Source organism: Oryza glaberrima, chromosome 9 (assembly GCF_000147395.1).
Source record: "Oryza glaberrima chromosome 9, OglaRS2, whole genome shotgun sequence".
NCBI classification, from domain to species: Eukaryota; Viridiplantae; Streptophyta; class Magnoliopsida; order Poales; family Poaceae; genus Oryza; species Oryza glaberrima.
In genome coordinates this window covers 13952937-13977209 of record NC_068334.1, presented here as the reverse complement: position 1 = coordinate 13977209, position 24273 = coordinate 13952937, and the positions used below count along the sequence as shown (strand labels likewise).

Here is a 24273-nt window from a genome sequence, read left to right as displayed (position 1 = left end):
TTTACAGTAACCACTAGAGAGTTTGTGTAGCGCAGACTGTAGCGACAGATAACTATACCAAACGGGCTTTAACGTAGTATTTGTATACCGGCAATAACCTTCCTTCAGAAGTAAATGGTCTAGGCCGTTTTCCTTGAACGGGTTTTTAAGGTGGATGGATTGATGGGATGAGGATTTAAACATATTCAAACTCTCTATATAAGAGAGGTAATATCCTATTTCTACAAATCCGCCTACATAAAACGAAAAACACGTAGGATATAATAAGTTGAGAACTTGATATCATACGCCATACTTTTGGCCTCATCTTTTCGCTTATACTTGTATTTATCAGCCAATATTTAAATTTTCAACCTTAAATTTGAAGCTGATTTTTGGGTTTTTTCATCGAAGTTTATTTTTCAGCCTTTGCTTTTAGGTCGCGAAGAACACATATATAAAAGTTTTATTTACAAATTACTTCTTGTTTGCAAATATACCGTTTGGTTTATTTAACAAATAAGCCAAACAATGGTGCAGTTTGTGTTAAGTATATTATTTTTCATATGTTATCATTGAGATCAGTTTTTACTGTGGCCTCCACGGATAATATTCTATTATCGGTATTTTGACTAGTAATCCCTCTGTCCCAAATTATAAGGCCTATATTTTTTTATACGGTTTTTAATAACATACTTTGACCAGTATTTTATTTCATTATATGATTCCAACAAATATAAAATTAACATCACATGAAAGTAGTTAAAAATATGAATCTAATGATATAACATGCAGAATACTTAGTATAAATATAGTTAGTATGATTATTAGTTAAAAGCTATCGAGTTTGATTTTTCTTAAAAAGGGGTCGCCTTGTAATTTAGGACGGAGTGAGTACAAATGAACTAAATCATTAGTAACTTTGAGTACCGGAGTGTGTTTGAGGAGAAGGGGATTGAGGAGATTGAGAAGATACGCAAAACGAGGTAAGCTATTAGCTCATGATTAATTAAGTATTAACTATTTTAAATTTTAAAAATAGATTAATATGATTTTTTAAAGCAACTTTCCTATAGAAATTTTTTTAAAAAAACGCACCATTTAATAGTTTTAAAAGCGTGCACGCGGAAAACGAGACTCAATCTCCCCTGTCACCCTGGAACGAACAGAGCCCTAGTATTGTAGCGATCACAACTACACATATTAATTTTTAAGAGTACTCCTAGTATTGTAGTATTGTAGCAATCACAGCTACACCTATTGAATACGTCTGATCGACACTTTCTTTACCGTCATCCCTTGCTTTCCGGAGGCAATTTTTGTTGTGTGTAATTTATGGCATTCAATTTGGTGGTCACAGGATACTTACAGCAAATTATGTACCCACTGAAAAAAAGCTTTGTAGATAGTACTGAATTGAACAAATCTACATAGTACGGATAAACTCTCCCGGGGCACCAATCAGAAGAGAAGAATGTGCCCATCCTCTGTCTCTTCCATTCCTTTTCACAGTAATGTAGTATGTTCACAGTAAAAAACTCTTCCGATAGCTTGTTTTTGAATCCAAATGTTTTGCACACAGATGCGTAGTACAGAGCCAGCAGGGCAGATCCATGTCTGCATTTAAGGCTGTGTTTAGTTCAGCGCAAAGTTTGGATTTTGGTTGAAATTGAAGATGATGTGACTAAAAAGTTGTGTATGTATGATAGGTTGATGTGATGGAAAAGGACTAAAGTTTAGATCCAAACTTTAGATCTAAACATAGCCTAAAACACAGAGGATCCTGTTGTGCTCCAAGCTAGTGGCACCACTGGCATATGCATAGAGTTCCAACTTAATTCCAAAAGACCACTGTATTGATCTATTCCCCTTATTCTCCATAGCCGATCCACTTGATAATGATATTCAATTGACTTCACATATTGCAACTTAACAACAGTACAATGTATCTGTATCTGCATGAATTTTGCGCCGCAGCATGTGAACATCACACTGACTAATACTATGAATTTCCCCTTTTGTGTTGGAGCATATAATTCTCGAGAAACTAAGAAAATTTCACTCCCTTCACCCCCAAAATATTCACCTTTATTTTAAAATATATATATACTACTCTATTTCAAAATATAGACTAAAAATGTTTTTATTTTGAATATTACAAGCGCGACCATACATGGGGTGTGTTTAATTCACATTAAAATTGAAAGTTTGGTTGAAATTGGAACAATGTGACGGAAAAGTTGGAAGTTTGTGTGTGTAGGAAAGTTTTAAGTGATGGAAAAGTTGGAAATTTGAAGAAAAAGTTTAGAACTAAACTCGGCCATGGTCAAGAAGGTGATAGTAGTAGACAAGGTGCACGGATAAAAGGGAGAAAAGGCTCAAACACCCACGCAGATTAGTCCACCTGGCGTCGGCTCGACAATAGCACGTGGAGCAGTCCACCCGGCATGTGTTGCTCATTTGCTCAAGAAAACGCTCTCTCTTTTCTCGGCACGCCGGCTACACGAGCATATGCATGCTGCATGTCCTTCCTTACCGCTCTTCGCCGATGCCGATCTCGTCTCCATTAATAATGGAGAGATCGGATGTTACAAAAGGAAATTGGCAAAGAAGCATGACGGCCATGGTAACTTAATCTTGAATGAGATAATAAATTAGACAAAGATTGATATAGATTTATTGCACTAAAATATATATTATTCTAATATATATTATTCTAGTTAAGTTATTTTGGATGAAGGTAATACGCTTTTGTAGTTTTGGTCAACGCAGATTCCTTTGTGAGCAGGATGCATGGCTTCTGGTCAAGAACAATACAATACTACTATCGGTATCAATATCCCGGAATTGCCGGTTTTGATCGCTCTCGATCTCGAGCTGAGCTCCGAGCCTCCGAAGCAAAGCAAAGCGTACTACTACACCTCATATAAGCTGCTGTTACTACTGGTGGAGTAGGAGTACTACCTCGTTTAGCACCAGAAATGACGTACGGTAGCTGCGCATTTTGACTTGGCGGTCGCATTTGCTGCAGTCTGCTCAGTGATCGGCGAGCCATCCAAGCCAACCAAACCAACCAACCCCCGCGTACGGCCGCACCGCCACCGACACTGCCGCGAGAGAGAGAGAGAGAGAGAGCGCCCCCACTTCCCATAATAATCCCATCTGGTTAGGCAGGCCGTGTAACTTACTACCCCCTCGCCACGCCACACATGCGGCCGGATCAACACACCAAGTACGACGACGCGTCCAGCCATGAACCATCCAAGCCGTGTACGCTGCACGTATTAGGTTGGTGCAGCCAGCGTCTGCCGCGTCCAGTCGCCGGCCGAGACTTTTCTCTTAGCCACCCCCATGTCACCGCGCGGCCGCGTGCTCCTCCCGCGGGGAGCAGCGCGTGCGAGGTGGACGAACGACGAGGACGGCGGCGTACGTGCGCTGTTCGTCGCCGAGGCGCGTGCACCTGCGGCGGACGACGAGGCCGGAGGGAGAAGTATAAATGCGGCGTCGGTCGTCGTGGTGGTGGGAGGGGGGGGGGGGGGGGGGGGCGGAGGGCCTTTAATTGTGGCGCGAGACTTGGGCCCAGGGCGGGCCGGGTGGGAGTGATTGCGAGACAACTTAAATGGGCAGGCAAGGGCCGAGTGTCGCAGCGACGCCACCGCTGGCGCCAAAGCCCACGCGGTTACATTTGTCGTCCGACGAGGCGGGCAGGTGGCACAGTGACAGTAAAGTTTCTGCAGCCACGTCGCCGGTACAAAGGGCCAAACCGGGGATTAAAAAAATAGAAATTTAGTGCAAATTTAAGGGCCCTTTGAATCGCAGGATTAAGAAAACGTAGGAATAGGAAAAACACGGGATTTTAGTAGGATTGCAAGTGTAAAACATAAGATTGTAAAACGCAGGAAAAACACATGAATGACCGTTTGATTGAACCGCAGGAAAAACACAGGAATTGGATGAGAGATAGACTCAAAGAAAAGTTACCAAGAGGTTCTACCTCATGTTAAATTTCCTCCAAAACTTGCATGGGAAGAGGCATTCCATAGGAATTTTATAGGATCTATTCCTTTGATTCAAATGGCTATATAGGAAAAATTCCCATAGGAATAAAATCCTCTAAGGGCCCTTTGAATCGTAGGAATGAAAAAACAAAAGAATAGGAAAAACACATGATTCTGACAGGAATACAATTGTAAAACAAAGGATTACAAAACACAGGAAAAACACAGGAATGGCCGTTTGATTGGACCACAGGAAAAACGCAGGAATCAGATGAGAGAGATAGACTCAGAGAAAATGTTCCAAGAGGTTAGACCTCTTGCTAACTTTCCTCCAAAATGTGCATAGAATTACCCATTCCATATGAATTTTAAAGGATTGGATAGGATTCAATCCTTTGTTTCAAAGGCATTCATAGGATTTTTTTTCCATAGGATTGAAATCCTCCAAAATTTCTGCATTTTTCCTGCAAATCAAAGGGGCCCTAAAATTCCTATGAATTTCCTTTGAATCAAAGGGGGCCTAAGATAGAAATTCAGTAGAGTATGTGCAAATGATGGCGTCTTTGTATGTGTGTTTCTGCCATGTAATAAGAACAGAAGTTCAAACTTATGAGATTGAGTACTAAATTTCAAGCAGTAAATTCGATTGAAATATTTGAAATTAGGTGAAAACCATCATCTCAATATATTGAGCACCGGATCCCGACCACTAATGAGATGATGATTTTCACCTAATTTCAACATATTTCAATCAAATTTACTGCTTGAAATTTGAATTTTACAAACTATTGAAAATTTCACTTGAAATCCATGAGATCTTAAAATTTTCACTGTTTTTGATCGGTTCATGGACCTTGAACCTGACCATTAGGACTGGAATGCGTTGGAGGTCCAGATCGGCTGACTGGAAATGAAGGAGCAGCAAGACACATTTTGCAGCGATGGCAGGACAGAATGTCAGATCATGTTGAACATCCTGCAAGCACCGAAAGGCAAGGCAAGAACCAGGGTTCAGGATGAACTGATTGACTGGCTGAAAAATGCGAACTCGGATCAAGTCAAGCTTCCTGCAGCTCGTGAGGCTGCCGCGCATGCCAGCAAAACGCAAACTGTTGGGGTGATCCAAGCACAGAAGGCTCTCACTACCTGAAACAGTGATCAACAGCAGGAAAGCCTATGTTATAGTGTCCAGATGACATGAACGTCTGAACATGAACTGTCAGAACAGTATACACCGAACAAAAGATGGAAGTAACATATAAGAAGAACATCTCATTTTGACAGGCTTTTGGGTGTAATGGCCCTTTACATTCAACATGAACTAGGACGGTGACATTTTCACAGTGAAGCTAACTGTTACAAACAACGTCCAGATAAACTAGACAAGTACAGAGAGCAAAGGTAACAGATAGGCACCAGATTCCTACTGAATCAAAAACTCTTCTCTCGTAGCATACCAGCACAGAGAGAAATGCTAATCAGCACCTATCACACCAACAACATAATTATGGCACAGAAACTATCTACAAAATTCAAAGTTTTCTATGCAGAAGCTACAGGGTGAAACTCTGAAAGTGCAGACTGCATGATAATCAAAACAGTATTAATAGAGAGGCTATATATGGATCCCACAATTGAGTGACAACTGTCGACAACATACAATGCTGAAACTCTGAAAATGCAGACTGCATGATAAGCAAAACAGTATGAATACGGAGGCAACTGTCCACAACATGCAAATTTAACTAAAAAACTTAGCAGCCTGCAGGATCAGTGTAGCCGCTGTTTACCCTCCATGAATCCTAGCCCATAACAGATAGCCTAACAGATAACAGGGCATTGTCATGGCATCAATATCATTTCTGTTGAGTTGCACTTGAGTTATACAGTAATGCTTTTCCCTTTTTGAAAGGCTGTTAATACAGCGGTTTGCTTACTACAATTACGATTCACTCAAAAATTTATATCTTTAAAACAAGAAAAGAACCGATAATAGAGTCAACGCTGCACAACTTGTATCATCATACTGTGTTAGCTCTGGACGTTATGCCGGACGTGAAATGAACATGTCTGGACGTTATGCCGGGCGTTGAACACCATTTCTTTTAAAGAAATAAGTAACAGCATTCATAAAACACAGTTATCAGTGTTGAACAAATTTGAAGAAATGAAATGTTCAGATCCACACTCCACAGAATGTATATAATCATAAATACTTGACATGGTAAAGCCCATTTCACAAACTAAGATAGACAATCTAGAAAAATATTCATTTTTCAGTTTTCCCAGTGGAAAGAACTGAATTTCCCCATGAATGATACATATAAAAGCAGTGGAGGCATGCCCACACACAGACATGCCTCCACACAAACAGAGGATTGTCCTTGCAAAAGTTCCTAGAAGATATGACAATAGGAACAATATTACACAGAGCTAATATATCAGTAGATACTTCAAGTAAGAAATTTCTACTGATCTAGAACAGTATGCACTCGATTTTAGAAACAAAAAGGAAATATTGGAACTATGAGATCCAGTAGAAAGAACGGAGATGGCACATAATAAGATTCAAAGGAAGGCACTGTTCAGATGGATAAATGCAGTAGAGAATATGAAAGGAAAATTAGGAGAGCAAGGAAAACACTGTGCAGATCGATAAAATACGCACATACTGTAGAGAATATGAAAGGAAATGGGAAGTGCATGAAGCAATTAACAACCGTGAGAAAATACAAAATGCTCGGAACACAAAGGGGAAATTTGGGGATTCTACTAAAGAAACTATAGTAGCCTATAACAGAGGTTACAGAACATGGAAAAGAAAGGTCAGACAATTTCCCTTTCACTTGGCTAGTTGATATGTTCTAGACAGTTTTCAAATTTAAAGTACACAAATAAGAGGATTGCATATCTATCTTTTGCATGGCCATCATATATATTATCAGGTATTTTCTTCACCAGTGGGACACCTAAAATGGTGTAAAACAGTGTATCTGAAGCAATCTATTGCGATGAATGATGTGTTCAAACTAAAAAAATTGCATGCACATATAAGCTCGTTAGTTACATCTGTATGACCAAATAGACAAAAAAGAAATCCATCATTTAAGAAAGGAATAACCAACCCATGGAATCTATAATTGTCCTTGCTTCCAGGAAAGTGTACGCAAGGGAACAGCACCTATACTCATTACTTAAAGAGTCACTCTCTAAAATATTTATCACTAGATTTGATGAGATTGGCATATGATACGACAAAAAGAAGTGTTCCTTTTGCTATTCAGTGTTTAATTCTACAGTTGGTGTGAATGATTAGCGTAGAATTGCAAGCTTCAACCGCTAAGTAGGAGCTACAATGGTGTCCAATTTGCTTCAACTGCTAAGTCAGACATCAAAATACTTTTTCACCTAATCTAACTGAACCCAGAGTAAACCACGATTGAGGGTAAAAGTGGTACCTTTCTGGCAATCTAGTGTCAAGCAAAAGGAAGTAATCAAGCATCACACATTCACCACCCATTTCTCTCTCCTTTTTTTTCCAAACATAGTTCATCCTTTATTTAACTATCCATTACTTAGTGAGCAGCAGAGGAGGTCTCCCCACCTTCTGTGCCAAGACCATACAACACACCGGCATACTTCTCGGTTAACCCATTGAAGTATGCCTCCTTGAGCTTTTTGAATGACAGCGCGGTCAACAGTGAGTCGGAACCAGCCTGATGACAAATTCCAACGCGCTCAACATCAAGCAGCTCGGCAAGCTTGTTCAGCCCACCATGGAGGCTGTTGCAGAACCGCATCAAGTGCTTGATGTCATACACGACGGGGAAATATATCCTGATGAGGTCGAAGAATCCGGTTATCGTGTCTGGCAGGTATGTGCCGGTGAGCAACTTGAGCAAGTAGCCAAAGTCGTATCCGCTATGGAACGTAACCCAGCGAACCTCAGAGTTCATCACAACGCCCGACGACATGAGCAGCTCAGCGAAGCGGCGAGCATCAGCGCCGTCAGCCGAGTGACGGGTGAAGTCAATACCGCTGCGCCGGAGCAAGTCAATGGAATCTGCAGCAGCGACGTCGGTCCGGGGATCGAAGCCACGAAAGTTGAACTGCCAAACACAAGGTCGACCCTCGGGGCCAAGCGACGGGAGCCCACCATGCTCATTCGAGAAGGTTAAACCAAGCTGGATAAGCTTCAGCATGTCGACGTTGGCTTTGAGCGTTGCGTAGTTGAAATCGGCGTTGGACTTGAACGTCCCGAGCGGCCTGCAGACGACGCCCGGGAACTCCGTGTCCATCGCGACGTACGGGAAGTCGTCAACGATCTCCCGGATCACCGCGAACTCGGCCTCGAGGTTGTCCTCCCACACCTCGCGGATCTCCACCCCGTCGGGCTTCTCGGCGGCCGGCGTCGCCATCGGCTCGCGCGCATCCAAATACCTCGAGCTTTCCCCTCCTCCTCCTCCCCAGCAACGGCTACGGCTCGCGCGAGAGCGAGAGCCGGGGGAAACGGGAGCGGCGGCGGCGGCGGCGGTGGGGCCCAGGGGTCAGCAGCGCGGGGCGGGGGAGGCTACCATGGGGAGTGGAGGAGATCCAGGAGGGGGGAGGGGGGAGGAGGAGGAGGGCGTCGGATTGGGGAAATTTTCCGGGCGGGGGGGGGGGGGGGGGGGGGGGGGTGGGGGGTTGTGGGGTTGGGGGGAAGAAGAGAGGAATGGGGAAAGTGGGTGACGTGCGCCGCCGGGCCAGGATTGGTGCCACGTGGCGGGGCCCGCACGGTATGATTGCCTGCTCGCCCGAGCGTGCCGACGTGGGTGGGTGGGGTCACTGCCCGGTGGGACGAGGCGAGGGGGCGTGTTTTGCGTGGTAAAGGTGGCTCGCACGTCAGGTCAGGTGAGGAAGGAGGCTGGCTGTGACTGGCCGAGCAATCTGGTTTCCCTTTCTCGGTAGGGTGAGCGGGTCGGTGAAGGGAGCTTGCAGATTTTGTTTGTCATGTTGACTGTAGCATGTTTAAAGTTGGAGAAAGATACGTTAGGGTTTAAGTTAGGATGGAATAGATCAAAGTAACGAATGGTATAAAAGATAAATATTTTGAGTAAAATTTAGTCGGCCAAAAAACTATACTGGGTGACGACGCAACAACGACAGCCAGTACAGCCAGGCGCGTCTTCATTGGTTTGAATAATTTTTCTTAGGGTTTTGCTAATCTCAATAAATATAGTTACTTTGATCATTCTTGGAAAAAAATCAGTGTTTGATATATCTTTCAGATCATAGACTAGACAATACAAATTACGATATACTTAAACGGAAAGAGTAAGTCTATAATCCTCCTACAAACTATCTTGTACTTTTAAAAGACTCTCAACTCATATATCAATCATGTTCACTTTTTAATTTTTAAAACCATACGAGAAAAGTAAAAAAAAACATTTTTTAGCTATATATTTTTTTCCTACGATAGAAGGCAACTAAACACCAATACCATAAGAGTTGGACAAAAATTCATGTTTATCAAATGCATGTGTGCTTTGTTCAAAGGTTAAGAATCGAGATATGATAAAGCTATCCAAAACTTTGTTAACATACCACCCTAAACACACAAAATTACACGTTAACACTCAATACCAAGTCTATTATCAAGCACAATCAATTGATCGGGCATACACATTGCAATGTTTGTCACCGAGGTTAACTGGGGTTCACTGCCCAATGGATCGAGGGGACGTGTTTTGTGTGATAAAGATGCCTTACACGTCAGGTGAGGAAGGAGGCTGGTTGTGGCTAGCCAAGCAATCTAGTTTTGCTTCCTCTGTAGAGAGAGCAGGTTGGTGAAATGAGCTTGGGGTTATATGGGTGGGGGCAAGGTCACCGATAAGTCATTGTCCGGTGGGGCGAGGCGGCGTGTTTTGTATGGTAAAGGTGGCTTGCACATCAGGTGAGGAAGGAGGCAAGTTGTGGCTAGCCGAGCAATCTGGTTTACTTCCTATATAGGGAGAGTGGGTTAGTGAAGGGAACTTGAATAATTTTTCTTGTCATGTTGACTAAGTATATGTTTAAAATTATGGAAACATATGTTAGGATCCAAGTTAGGATGGAATAGATCAAAGTAAGGCATACTTATAAAATATGGATTGTATAAATGGTGAGTATTTCAGCTAAAGATTGGCCGGGCATAATACTGTACGGCTTGACTGTGACTGCACAGCAACGACAATTAGTATAGCCCAGAGCTGCCTTTCTTTGTTGTTTTGAATATTTTATTTAGGGTTTTGGTAATTACTTTTTAGCTTATTCTAAGAAAACAATGTTTGATACTTTTGGATCATAGTATAAACGATACAAACTACAATATACATGAAATGGAAGGAGTAAGTCTATATTGCTTCTATCAACTATATTATATGTTTTAAAACTGGCTCTCAACTAATATCAACCACATTCACTTAGTTTTTAAAACCATCCGAGAAAAAGAAAAGAAAACCTCATTTTATATATTTATTACAAAGCAAGTCGACTGTGCACCGATAATGTAAGAGCTCGATCACAAATTCATTTTAATCGTATATATAATAGTGTGCTTCATTTGAAGGTCTAAAACGAAGACATGATAAAGCTACCCAAAACAAAACTTTGTTAACTTACAACTTTAACACACGAAATTACACGTCAACACTGAATACCATGTCTATCATCTAACACAATTGATTGATCCGACATACACACCACAATGTAATGCTTTTGTAAATGTGGGCAAACTAGGGAGCATCCAAACATGGGCCAAATTCAATTTTAGCAAGGCACGTACCACATGACCCCATGATTCGATTGGATTGTTGTTACATAAAAGGCAAAAAATGAAAATGGATTGACTATTATAGTGCTTATATTAGCAACATGGTATACCATTTGTGTGCATGAACAACTATAGTGCAAGGATTGCTATGCATGGCATGCCTAGGAGATTTCACGGACGCAAGTCCTCAGCGTCGCCTCGCCTCTCTTTTTTTTCCCCAAGTGTATCGCAGGGTTCTGGAGTTGCCCAACGCATCGCCTCGAGTAGTGGTTTTGTAACTCCCTAACCGACACGTGCCGAGGCAACCGTGACCTCTGCAGATATGGTAAGGGGTTGCGGAACCACGGTCCCCATCGCCACAGATGCTTGGCTCTGACGTGGTGGGTTAAGAGGACTATCCACGTATCCGATGAGCTGAAACAAACTTTCTCAGTTCTATTCACGTATCCGACGAGTTAAAACAAGCATTCTCTAAAAAAAAGAAATAAGGGTACGAGTACACTCCTAGCAAATACGGAGGAGCCGGATTGGTGGCACTGTGTGGCAGACTGGCTTGGCTCGGTGGCCGCACCCGCACCCGCACCCGATTAGTCGACCACCCAAACCTGATGTCTCTCCCTCTCCAACACATCGGCAACCAACCACCCTCAACCTCTCCTCTCTGCTCCGCTCCGCTCCGTCCTCCCGTTGATTCGCTCGCCGCGCCGCGCCCCGCCCGCGCGCTGAGATCCGAACGGCCGCCCTTCCCCCCCGCCGAGATCGATCTCCACCCCCCCACGACCGCTAAGACGGCGCCGACGAGGCGGGAGCCATGGAGGCGTCTTCTTGGGACGCCCTTCGCAAGCAGGTGATGACCCCCATATCCCGCGCTCCCTTTCTTTCTTCTCCCCGACGGACTCCTGAGATCCGGCCCTGTCCTCCGCCACCGCCCGCGTGACGGAAGCGACGATGGGTTTATGTGGGGGATCCTGTGAATTGATTGGGAGGAGGCGTCTCCTGTGAATGAGATTGGGGCAATTGTCTGCGCCGTTGGTGGGTGGTGGAGTCCGTAGCCTGCCCGCTCTTGGAGAAAACAGCGTATCTTCTTGCGTTTTCGTTGTTGTAACAAGATATTGTTTGCCATTGGATAGGTGGTAGACTGGTAGTAAAGAAGATGTGCCTTCGGACATCCATAGCTCCATGAACGGTTTACCATTCCATTTTCTATTGAAAGGGTGAACTTGGAGCAATGTGACATACTGACATGGACCCACTAGCTAGATCTTCATGATCCTACCAAACTGTCCCCAAAAGGGACAGTTTCAGATGGAATTCTGTACCTTCAGCATATTTCTTAGCAATGCAGTTGTGGAGAACAGAGCGAATGGACCTATCACAATTGTTTTCAAACTTTATGTTCTTTGTTACTACTGTCTGATTGTCTCTATACTGATCCTTGAATTGGTCTGGGCTTTGAGCCTTAGTCTAACCATCTTTCATGGATCGAGCTTGTTTAGCTGTTCTTCCAGACCATCAGAGTGTACGACTATTACATATTTTGTTTTCGTATTGTCTGACGAAGTGGTTCCAAGTTGTCTATGCCAATGTCGTCATTACCCTAGTACATCCTATTGCTGCAATCGGAAAATATACCTTTAATGGTTTCTTGGTAATTCTTTGAGTAGGTTAATTCATAATTTAAGCAGAAAATCCAGGTCTCTTTTTTTTTGCAATACCCTAGTGCCTGCACCAGTTTTGAATGGCTGTGATACCTTGTTTGTATTCAATTGACTCTTTCAGGCAAGGAGGTTGGAAGCTCAGTTAGATGATCAAATGATTGCATACCGTAAATTGGTGTCTATGAAATCAGATGGTTCAGAGAATGATATCGAGTCAGATATAGAAAGATCACTGAAGCAGCTTCAGCAAGTAAATTCTCAAATGCAAACTTGGGTATCATCAGGAGGCTCTGAAGTTCTTTCTCACACATTGACCCGTCATATGGAGATTTTGCAAGATCTTACTCAGGTTCAGAACACCTTACACTAACTGTCTATAATGTGCATAACTGTAGTTAGTTTAACACTTTTCTGGAAAGAAGGCAAGTGAATTTTGTAATATATTAATAGAGAAGGTGATAGTATAACTATCATTTTTAATCAAGCTGAATCATAATCTTATGTTGTCCTAATGTGTCGTAAAACATATTTCTCTGAACTACATGTAAGACAGCTATTCATTAGTCATAATTTTAAGTTTGCCTAAATGCAATGCAGGAATTCTATCGGCTTCGATCAAGCCTCAGAGTGAAGCAACAACATGCTTCGCTCCTTGACCTAAGAGATTTTGACAGAGCAAAGTTTGATGTTGAGAGTGGAGACTCAGCCGATCAAGCTCTTCTTAGAGAACAAGCTGCAATCAGTAGGAGTTCTGGACAGGTAGGACAGTCCTCCATCCTTGTTTTTTGGAACCTTTGAATTTCTTATATGATATTTGCATCACTTGTTTTTGTTAATTTTAGAAAAAAAAATCGTGCATCAATAAATGTAATTAGGATGTAGCTTAACTGAACAGGTGGAGTTACACTTTTTTATGGAGTAGTGCTATATTCCCTCCGTCCACAAATATAAGGGAGTTTAGGTTGTTAGCAAAGTTTAAAGTTGAGTTTAAATTACTTTGATGCCCTTGGGACTTTACTTGATTAGGAAAGATCACGAGTAGCAATGCAGTGATTGGATGGATTGGGAAAGTAGTGCTCCAAAATCCCTTATATTCGTGGACAAATGGAAAAGCCCCAAATCCCTTATATTCATGGGTGGAGGGGAGTAGGAGGGTTTTTACATCTCATCAGTTGAATCTAATCAGTTGGTGGTTATGAAAAAGCAAGATGCACTCACAACATGCAGCATCGGATTTTGTAAGAAGTTTGTAAGGATTTTTTTTTGTACGTGTACCATTTTCCTTTGTTACGAGCATAAACTCTAAAGCAGTTTAAAGTTTTAAACTCAAGTTGCTTTGCCTGCATTTCGGGTGCTAAGTATTTTCAGGTCAAAGAAAGGAAATGTAATTCCTGCACTAAGTGTTTTTTTGGGAAATCTATGTACTAAGTGTTTTTGGTCTTAAAGATACCGAAAAGTTGATTACTTGCACTGGGTGCTATACTGTCGTGGAAAATATTACTACACAATGAAGGGTAGTTAAACTACTGTGTGTAAGATTTGTGCCTCGTGCTTGAAAATTTCTTCGCCTTTGAAATCCTCATATTGGATTTAATATTCTTGACAACAGCTAGCATTTAGTATATTTAGCGATTGTTTGGCTACCAGGATAACTGACAGCTAGCATTTAGTATATTTAGTGATTGTTTGGCTATCAGGATGCACTGAATGTGGGAGTTTTCCTGTGAGGCTGTGACTCGGGTGGATGGCTAGGATTAAACATACGCTTTGTTGGGTGGGAAATCTTTTTCCTAATCCATTATCCAAACAGGCCCGTGTTGACTATCTACCTTTTCAGTTACATGTCTCTGTCCTTAATTTTATCTAGAAAATCATTGAACTTTTCCAAATTGTGTAACCAACAAATTAATTCGAGAAGACTTTATAGTACAAAACCACAAATGGCTGCTAAACCATAAAAAGTAAAAAAACCAGAATTGTGCATAATGATTGTTGCCCTGTATGCAAATTATACTGATAGTCTGTAATACTCTCAATGCATAGCTGGCCAAGGGCCCTTGTAGTCTTGTACTTTCTGATTTTACTAGCATAATGTCATCAGAAATTAGTACTAAGAAATTAGATGTTATATTGGTGAAACATGGAATTTAATTGAGAAAATTTCGTCTCTTGAAACCTCCGCTTATACTACTGAGAAAATCCCCTATGTACCCATGAAAGTTCACCTAATCCCTTCTATACCCCTGAATTTTGCTCAATCCCTTACATACCCCTGAATTTTAGTTTGGATCCCTTCCATACCCTTTCCGCTAGTTGACCGTTAGTTGACTGTTAAATTCTTTTGAAAGAGTCCATTTTGCCCTTTGCTATGAAGAAATATAATAAATTAATGAAGTACATTGTTGGAATGTAAAATTTATTGGAGGAGACTATTATATTTATGAGTTTGTGATGCACCATATTATTTGTGACAAATTTACTTTTACATATGATATAAAAAGTTAATACTTATTTATTAGTTATTAAAAGTTCTTTTATGTAGCATATGTGTTTTCATAGTAATACAACAGATTTGTTTATTACTATCAGAACACATATTCTAAAAAAATGTTTTAATAACTAATAAATAAGTATTAATTTTTTATGTCATATCTAAAAGTATATTTATCGCAAATAATATGGTGCATAACTATCTCATAAACATAATAGTCTCATATAACAAATTTCTATGCTCCAACAATATACTCTATTAATTTATATGCTTCTTTATACCAAAGGGCAAAATGGACTTTTTCATAAGAATTTAACGGTCAACTAACGGAAAGGGCATGAAAGGGATCCAAACTAAAATTCAAGGGTATGTAAGGGATTGAGCAAAATTCAGGGGTACAAAAGGGATTAGGTGAACTTTCAGGGGTACACAGGGGATTTTCTCACTACTATTTTAGATTGATCATACTGCCCTCCACCCTCATTTCTATGCCTGAACAATAAATTGGAATGATGTCAGATGGATAATGTGATATCACATGCTCAAGCAACGCTAGGAACTCTCATGTCACAACGATCAACATTTGGTGGCATCACTACAAAGATAAGCAATGTTAGTAGCCGGCTTCCTACGGTATGTATCTGCATATCATATGCCCAAGCTACTCAAGTCTATTTTCTCTTGTGATATGCAACTCAACTTTTTTGACTAAATCTGACAGATCAATCATATCCTCGCGTCAATTAGAAGAAAGAAGTCGATGGACACAATCATTCTTTCACTTGTCGCGTCTGTCTGCGCCTTTCTTATTCTCGTCTACTGGTTGTCAAAGTAGGGGCTGTCAACTTGTCATAGCAAAGGCATTAGGGTGTTGTAAGTTTGGATCACACTGCCGGTGCAGATAATCGAGATTGGTGTTTGTACAATATTGATTCAATGTTATACTGTTTTGATGGTTCTTCAGGCATTGTGCCTCTCACTGCACAGCCGCATGACTTCTAGTATCGACTGGACCCATATACTACATGTACTTGTACATGAATACGTGTGATTTCCGGAATGAAGATTAGTTTGGCATTTCTCCCTGTACGCAGGCGGCACGCCTTATCTAAGTTTATGATTTTTGAAGGTTGATGCATTTGTGCCCGTTCTTGTGGCCTGCTAGGTTGCTGGTTGCGGTTTCCAGGTTGAAGCTGTTCAGGAACCAAGCAAAAGCAGGAAACATCTACAAATTATCCCAGGTAAACACAATCATCAACTGCAACGAGGGATACTAGCAAGAGGAGGTAGAAGGAAAAAAAAAAAAGAAATTCTTGCAGAGCCCCTGCCGAAACTTTTCTGGCGACGATAAGAGGATTGAGAAACGGTCTATGGTGGCAATTTTTCTGCCGACGATGATAAGGGGACTTGCTAAGAAACTTTCTATGGTGGCCGGATCCTTATGTACGAGACAGGGGTTTCAAAGCATGGGTTAAGGCTTAAACCATAGAGAATAAGATCGGCAGGTTCATAGCCTTACACATGGTTTTGACTGAAGTTTCTTCTTAAGGCTGTGTTTAGTTCACATCAAATTTGAAAGTTTTGTTAAAATTGAAACGATGTGACGGAAAAGTTGGAAGTTTGTGTGTAGAAAAGTTTTGATGTGATGGAAAAGTTGAAAGTTTGAAGTTTGAAAAGTTGTGGGATGGTCTTTTCTTGCCTGTCTGAGTTTTTTAAGAGATGTGTTCTCCCTCCGTTCTATAAGAAATAAACTAATACTGGATTTGATACATTCTATTATTACAGATCTGGATAGTAGGTCGTTTATATTCGTAATACTGCACATCCGGATGTATCAGATCTATTTTATTTCGTCCGACGAAGACAGTAGCCCTACCCTGGGAACACCGAAACAGGCCAAATCGGAGTAGGCAAAAGACGAGACGGAACGACGGCCCGCACGGCGCCACCAACCACATGCGTCCGCCCGCCCGCGCATGATTCCGCCCGGCGTACGTGCGTTTTCGGTGACGCACGACGCTCCGTCCGAGAAAAATGAAGCCGTAGCCGTGAAGCGCCCACAACCACAAAGCCCAGGCCAGGCCACAATCGAAGCCGAAGCTGATTTCTCTGTGTCCGTCTGTCCCCATGTCGTCGCCTCGTCGCCAACTGATTCCTGCCAAAAAAACAAGTGCCACAGCGCTACACAGACCACATGATACTACCATATACGTATATGACTCTACTAATAATCTAGTGAATTCCATGTTGCTTCGACGGAGCCAGGGCCAGCCGAGCCGAGCCGCGACGAGACGGGATGAGAGGCCACGGCCCCCCATCCACGTGCTCCTGCCGCGCAATCTGCCCCGTGCGCTTCCCGGTTTCGGTGTTGCACCGTACCACGCCCGCACACGGTTTCTCTCTCGCGCGCGCGCCCACAGCGAAAATCCGAGAGACCGAGACGGACGGCGGCGGCGCCCTCGCCTCCCGACGACGTCGCCTCGTATCCTCGCGCAAATGCACGGTGCATCCGCTGATCATTCACAGGCATCACAGCGAACGCGACGTCTTTGCGCGCAAGCCTCTCCCGGTCACGGCTTCGCTTGGTGTCGAATCAGGCGCATGGCCAAAGGATTAACAACACGGCGTCAGATCAGATCCGGGTCAACTATTGTGGGCTAAAAATCCTTTCAGGACAAGCCTTTTGTTTTTTTTGTTTTTTCTTTCCTCTCTTCCCGTGGCTAGGAATCGCCGCCGTAACAAATGCGTACGGGATCGCCACCACATGATGATGCAGTAATGTGGAAACGAGGGCAAACACAGCTCACGCCAGTTCCGGTCAAGCACTGCTGCTGCTGCTGCTCATCAGAAAATTTTCTCGACGGAGAGTGATTCGCACGGATATATACGACGCCATACCCATGCTGTTTGGTTTTTGGGTTGTCGACTGCAGCAGCAGTCGAGTTTTGATCGAACTCTAGAAATCAATCGAGTTTTGTTCTACCCAGGAGGCCAGGATGTCTGAATTCGATGTATCTTCTGGGTGTGTCAATAGTCAATAATACGTATTGAGACTGAGAGGGCGAGAGCAATATTTTGCTACCATTATATATGCCAATAAAGCTCTCCTTTCACCAAAAGGCTCTTCCAAGACCTTGCGGAGTTGCAGCAAACAATTGAACACAGAAAATGGTCGACATGAACTCATTTTTGAACACACACAACTGAAAGCCGCGGAACTGGGCGAGATTTTTGCTAAAAAGAAGTAGGGCCTCCGATGCAAAACCACTCACTCCAACACGACAACCATCCCAATTTCCAGCGAGACATATACTATATCAGACCAAAAGAAAAATGCACCATCAGTCTTACTATTGTTAATGCTCCTCCTCCTCTTCCATGACAGCATACCAAGAACCGCATAAGATTAGCACACAGTTTCGCTGATGAAACACACTCATTAGCAGGAGCCCCCACTGCACCGTCATTGTTTAGTGAAGTAGTAGCGTCTCAACCACTAGCTCGAACTGATTAGCAAAGAGAGAAACCACTAGCAGCAGCAGCCAGCAACAACAATTCCCAGCGAAGCACCAGCATGTGAATGTCGCCATCTAAACAACCCAGCTTTTTGTCAGACATCACCCCCCATGATTGATGGTTAAATCTGCTGTTGCTGCCAATGATATGTCGTAGCCGATCAAATCCTCCCCCTTTCTGCTAAGTGGCCCAGGAGACAGCGGCAAATCCAGTGTGTTTAGCAGAAGCAGCAGCAGCAATCAGATTATTGTAAATGAAGGGAGATCTAGTCATGTAACCACTTGGTCTAATCGCTTTACTATCAAATTATCAAATTAACATCTCTGTCAAAAAGTCCACAATTGTGAATACCTAATCAACCAACCAGATGACTTGAGGGAATTAGCCAATTACTAAGCAAATTCGCCACCTAATTTGGAAAAAGGAAGACCATGGATCATAAATACGACTTCTCTAACTCTTCTATCTGTTTGATTTCTTTGGCTTTGAAATTTACTAATGAACAATTTGGTCAGCTGATGAAACAATTTTCAAAAACTGCACAAGAACATTGCTCGGATAACAATTGCAACTTACAACAATCCGAAGAAGATAGAAGAAGAAGAAGAAAAAAAAATCTCACTGAATTACCATCAATCATCATCAATGGAAAGAATGCTTTGCTCGGCGCCAATTGCTAGCATTTCCAGGCGTAGACGAGGAGGGAGAAGCCATGGCCGCGCTGCAGCTCGGCCTCCTCGGGGCTCGCCCAGTCCATCACCGTCGAGCCGCTCGCCCACGACGCGGAGGAGGAAGCCACCGACGCCGATGACGACGAGCTCGCCTTGGCCAGCCTCCGGGCTTGCCCCCTCTTCCTCCGGTTCTCCCCGTTGCTGCTGCTCTCGCTCCAGTCCCCTCGCCCCCACCTCCCGAGGTAGCCTGCCCACGCGCCGCCGCCGCCGCCGCCGCTCCCGGCGTTTTCGAGGAGGTGCTCGTCCTTGACCTCGGCAGAGTCGCGGTCGTCGCCGGCGATGTCGGCGAGCTCGAAGCGGAAGATGAAGACGGCGTGGGCGGGCTGGGGAGGTGGGGTGACCGCGGAGGCGTCGGCGGGGACCGTGTCGCGGTTGGGGAAGAGCCAGTGGTGGAGGTCCCAGGAGACCTGGACGCCGTCGCCGCCGCCGAGGTCGACCTTCTCGGTGCCGCGGAACTTCCAGCGCAGGCGCCGGATGTGGAGCACGCGCTCGCCGTCGACGGTGACCGACATGCCGACGTCGGCCTTGTCCCTCTCCTTGTCCTTGTCCTTGTCCCTGTCCTTTCCGTGGCCGCGCGACACGAGATCCACCGAGATCTCCCGTTCCTTGCCGCGGACGTTAACGAAGGTCTTGTGGCCGCGGCCGTGCCCCGCGTCGCGCATCGACACGTGCTCCCGCCGGGAGATGAGGACGGCGTCGGGGCCGGGGCCGCGCCGCGCCTTCGTCTTCCTGTACGCCTCCTCCGCCATGTCGCCCGCGACGAGCGCCATCTCGCCGTCGACCACGACGGCGACGAAGTACCCCGACGACGGTTCGGGCGAGCCTGGGCAGGCGAACCGCGCGCGCGTGAGGTCCCACGCCAGGTCGACCCGCCGGTCCCGCACGCGGAACCGCTTCGACCCGCGACGCCGCCACAGCAGCCACGGCCGGACCCGCACCGCGACGGTCGCCTCCTCCTCCTCCTCCTCCTCCCCCCCGTAGCACTCCGCCCCCTCGTCGTAGCACCCGTAATCCGACGCCGCCGAGGACGACGCCGCGGCCCACGCCCCCGCCCCCGCCCCGCCCGCCACGCGGAGCACGACACGGAGGCTGAGCCCGAGCGCCGCGCGCGACCACGACAGCGCCGCAACCCCGAGCCGCGTCTCGTACACCGACGTCGCCAGGCTAGTCCCCACGCCCCCCGACGACTGCCCCGCCACGCCCACGCCACCGCCACCGCCACCGCCACCGCCCCCTCCCGGCGCGCCGCGGAAGCATGCCGGTATCCCCCCCTCGGGCATAATCAACCCCCACCTCGCCTCGCCTCGACACGAGCTCCCCTCGCCGTGACCTTCTCGCCGCCGCGGCGTTCGCGTCTGCGGCGAAGGGGGAGAGAGAGAGAGGAGGAAAGCAAGCAGTAGACTTGGGTCGCGGCGGGAGAGGTGGGAGATATAACTCGGGTCTACGGGCGAGGGGTGGGGTTGGGTGGGGCCGAGACACGTTGGACCCAGCTGGGGGGTGGGGCCCACCTCGCTGCGACTACTGGGCGCAGCAGCAAAAGCCACAGGTTGGACCGAGAACTCTCTCCGGTACGGTCTCTCCTCGGTTTGGGCCCCGTTTGATGTGTTTTCCTCCTATTTTTGACAAAACCACTGCAAATTCGCGTGCGATTTCTAGTTTTTTTTTTTCAGACGTACTAAGCTTGTCAACTCCATTTCAGAGACCGTTCCGGTTTTGTCTCTTGAGGAGAAAGTTTCGATACCGGACGATACTGGTGTACCATTTTAGAGTTTAATAAAACAATATATATATACTTATCTCTAATATGTCGAATTATAAGGGCATGCTCATTTTGTTTTCGCTTTCAACTCCATGAAATTTAATAATGGCTTATTTTTACTTTTTTCAAATTTCAGTAACGTTCGATGTGTTTGCTCTAAAACTTTGCTAAATTTTAATGGAGTTTTTAAGTAAGATAACAAATGTAAGACATGGTTTTGTTGTTAAAGTTGGAGCTAAGCTAATCGCGGCACAAACATTAATGAATAATTAATTATATATTAGCTATTACAAATATAAAAAATAGATTTATTTATTTTTTAAAAGAAAAATATTATATTGAAGGTTTTTTCTTTTAAAGTATCATTTAGGAGCATCCCACGAGCCAAAATCAGATGATGCTTAAGAATATGTTTGTCTTGTTATCTTCGCTAAAATATGATAAGGTTAAAAGTAACAACAAAGCAAATAAACCCTAAGTATATAATATTTCAATGGCTCCAAATTTGTGAGTTTGTTTTATATCTCATAATTCAAAAGCAAGTTTAAGTAATGGGATATTAAATTGGGCATTTCAACCCAATTCACACATGTGATAACTCAATTTTGGATCGTTATACCCTGATGGACAGGACAGAGTGGCCAAAATTGGTCGAAACGGTCGGTATTGACCAGAATGACCGGTATCGTGTGGCTGGGATGATACATCCCTAATCCCTTGGCGTGCATCGGTTTGGGTGGTGGAGCGGTACAATACCAACCAACCCATTCAGCCCGGTGCCCGAACAGAATTGATAAGTTTGCGTGGAACCGTAACAAATTCGCGTTCAACAAGAAGAGTGGATGCGTTAAGCCGATACTCCCTCCGCCAAAAAAACAAAAAACAAAACAGAACTGAATTTAACATATCGTAATAAATGTATCATATCCGATATTAAATTGGTTTTTTATCGAGAAGGAAGGAGTAAAGTGTAGCACTGTCAACTGCAGATGGCCAGATGCTACTCACTCGTTCTGTTATTTTAGTCGGGTTGTTTCGAGAAGAGAGGGCAGTTGTTGTTGCTATTCAGCTGGGTGCAAGTCAGATGGTCAGTCTGGTTGATTCCCGTTTTCGGCCTGCAGCTGAATCGAAAATTCCAAACCTTGGTTTGCCACTTGTTAACACGCTATACTTCACATCGTTCATCCTCCGAAGACCCAAACTTGCTGTTAATTAAACGCGTGGTTACGACCAGACGTTTTAGGTTAGAACGGGATCAATGAACCTAAGCTTGATTATTTTTCTCGAACGCACGGGAGATCTACAAATAAAAAAGAATTCAAAAGAACTTACACAAGCCCATTAAAATAGGGTTTAAGTATAAAATGGATTGGCAAAGATATACAAAAGGATTACGACCATATATGATCAAAAACTAGTAGACCTCTGGCTCCCGTTGATTATACACCATAATTTAGTCTCATCTATAATATCTTGCATGATGACATTGTAATTAGGTGAAGTCACTTAAAGGAACAACATATAAATGGATGTCGCTAAGCTTGATTATTAGTGATGTTGGTTCAGGTTGGGTTACTTATCTCCCACCAAAAAAAGAGAGAACTAATTTGTGTGGATGTCACTTCTTTTGTGTTGTCAAAATGGGAATTGATTGCGGATTAAGATGTCCGGTACTTAGTGTGGAACAGTACTGAACATGATTGATTATGCTGGTTTAGGGCTGGGAATTATGGATATGCACCCTGAAACGGAGAGGAAGGTCGGTCATTTAACGAACTACAGTGCCGCAATTACTAACCTGATTGGAAAGTGTTTAATTACATTTTGGCTGTTTGGAATGAGCTGGCGATGCTACGTTTCTATAATATCTTTTGAATCTTTGTGCCTTTCTGTATTAGACTAAGTGTCACATTTAACGTTTTTCAAAAGTAATCCATATCGGCTTCAAAGTTGTTTAATGCAGCGGCTGATCTCCTGAAATTTTCTTGGGTGTGTGCCCATATCACGTCTCAGAGAAAAAACTCTAGAAGTATTCACGCACGCAAATACAAATAAAGTTTTAAACCATTCTATTCAACGTTGATCGACCTTTGATTTTTTTTTTAAAAAAAGTAAAAGATCCGCAATGCATTCAAAAAATAGGAAATAATATTGTTTGGTAAATGAAACCTCTAAAATAATTTCTTTTCTTTTTTTTATCGTTTCTTTTTTAAAACCAATATAAACTACTCCATCCAATCTAAATATAGCAAATTCCGACCTTCAAAATTTGTATCAAAACATAGCACTTCTTCACGTGCTCACTTGTCTTAACCAATAATAACCATTTCTTATATAAAATGTTCACCTGATTTCTCTTAACTATCACAATTCTCCCTTATGTAATTCACCTTTCTCCTTATTCTCCTTGGAAAAAACCGGAGATGCTTATATTGTTTAGATGGATGTATTAGGGTAAATAACTTTATCGATTATTTTTTTTGTAAATTATCGAAGTATAATATGATTTGCCAGACATGGTACCACATATTATGAAAATAGCTTAAAAAAAACAAGCACCGATCATCACATCTGCTTAACACGGGACCTGATACTATCATCATTCTCCGGATTCTTGTAGCCCTTTTGAAAGACCATGCCTTTGCCTTTTTTCCGCCTACGAGGCCTCCGCCTAATCATTTATCTGCTGGCTAATGATGCAATCATGCAAAGCCGTGCTTCAGCAGGTCATTAAAAATCATCATACATAGAGCCTCGATTCAACCGTGTACATACACTCGTTATATCAGCGACAGTATCAAAACAAGAACCTCTTGATGAACATGCCCGCCCAAGCTGAATTAATCCAGGACGACGTCGTACGAAACAAGCGGCCGTTCTTTTTATTTATTTATTTATTAACATACATACATTTTCACTATTACACAAAACATTTTCATGAACAGGGACCCATTTAGATTGCAGACGGATCATAACTGGTCGTGTCTGGGAAAATCGTTCTCCCATTCTTGCGTACGGGTCCTTAAAAAGACCGCACGCGAAAATACAGTCATCTTAAGATCACTGCACGAGAAAATACCCTCCCTCCTTTTTCCCTCTTAACACTTCAAAAAAAATTCCATCCTCCCTCCAACTATCTCATTTCCTTATCTTTATCTTCACCTCCATGTCTCTCTCTTTCCTCTCACGCGGCGGCAGGCAAACGCGGCTCGGCAGCGCGCGGACGACGTACGGCAGAGGAGCGGGGCCCCGACTGCCGCCGCCGACGAGGTGGCTGGGATCCGGCGGCGCGGCGCCTCTCCGCTGCCTCCCCGCCGCTCGGATCCAGCGGTAGCGCCCCTCTCCCGC

The 24273-nt window shown here is 43.8% G+C and overlaps 3 protein-coding genes across 3 annotated transcripts; 1 reads left to right on the top strand and 2 right to left on the bottom strand.

Moving 5' to 3' along the window:
• Positions 1–7416: 7416 nt before the first annotated feature.
• Positions 7417–8623, bottom strand: LOC127783937 (probable CCR4-associated factor 1 homolog 7). The gene has a single exon (XM_052311094.1). The coding sequence runs from the start codon at positions 8393–8395 to the stop codon at positions 7553–7555; it is 843 nt and encodes a 280-aa protein (XP_052167054.1). The 5' UTR covers positions 8396–8623; the 3' UTR covers positions 7417–7552.
• Positions 8624–11381: 2758 nt separating this feature from the next.
• On the top strand, positions 11382–15996 carry LOC127783938 (Golgi SNAP receptor complex member 1-1-like). Its single transcript, XM_052311095.1, has 5 exons — positions 11382–11617; positions 12550–12777; positions 13026–13187; positions 15439–15552; positions 15641–15996. Exons 1-5 carry the CDS (start codon positions 11582–11584, stop codon positions 15752–15754), a joined length of 654 nt encoding a protein of 217 aa, XP_052167055.1. The 5' UTR covers positions 11382–11581; the 3' UTR covers positions 15755–15996.
• A 2953-nt stretch (positions 15997–18949) lies between these two features.
• LOC127783936 (uncharacterized) lies at positions 18950–20550 on the bottom strand. The gene has a single exon (XM_052311092.1). The coding sequence runs from the start codon at positions 20444–20446 to the stop codon at positions 19112–19114; it is 1335 nt and encodes a 444-aa protein (XP_052167052.1). The 5' UTR covers positions 20447–20550; the 3' UTR covers positions 18950–19111.
• Positions 20551–24273: the final 3723 nt, after the last annotated feature.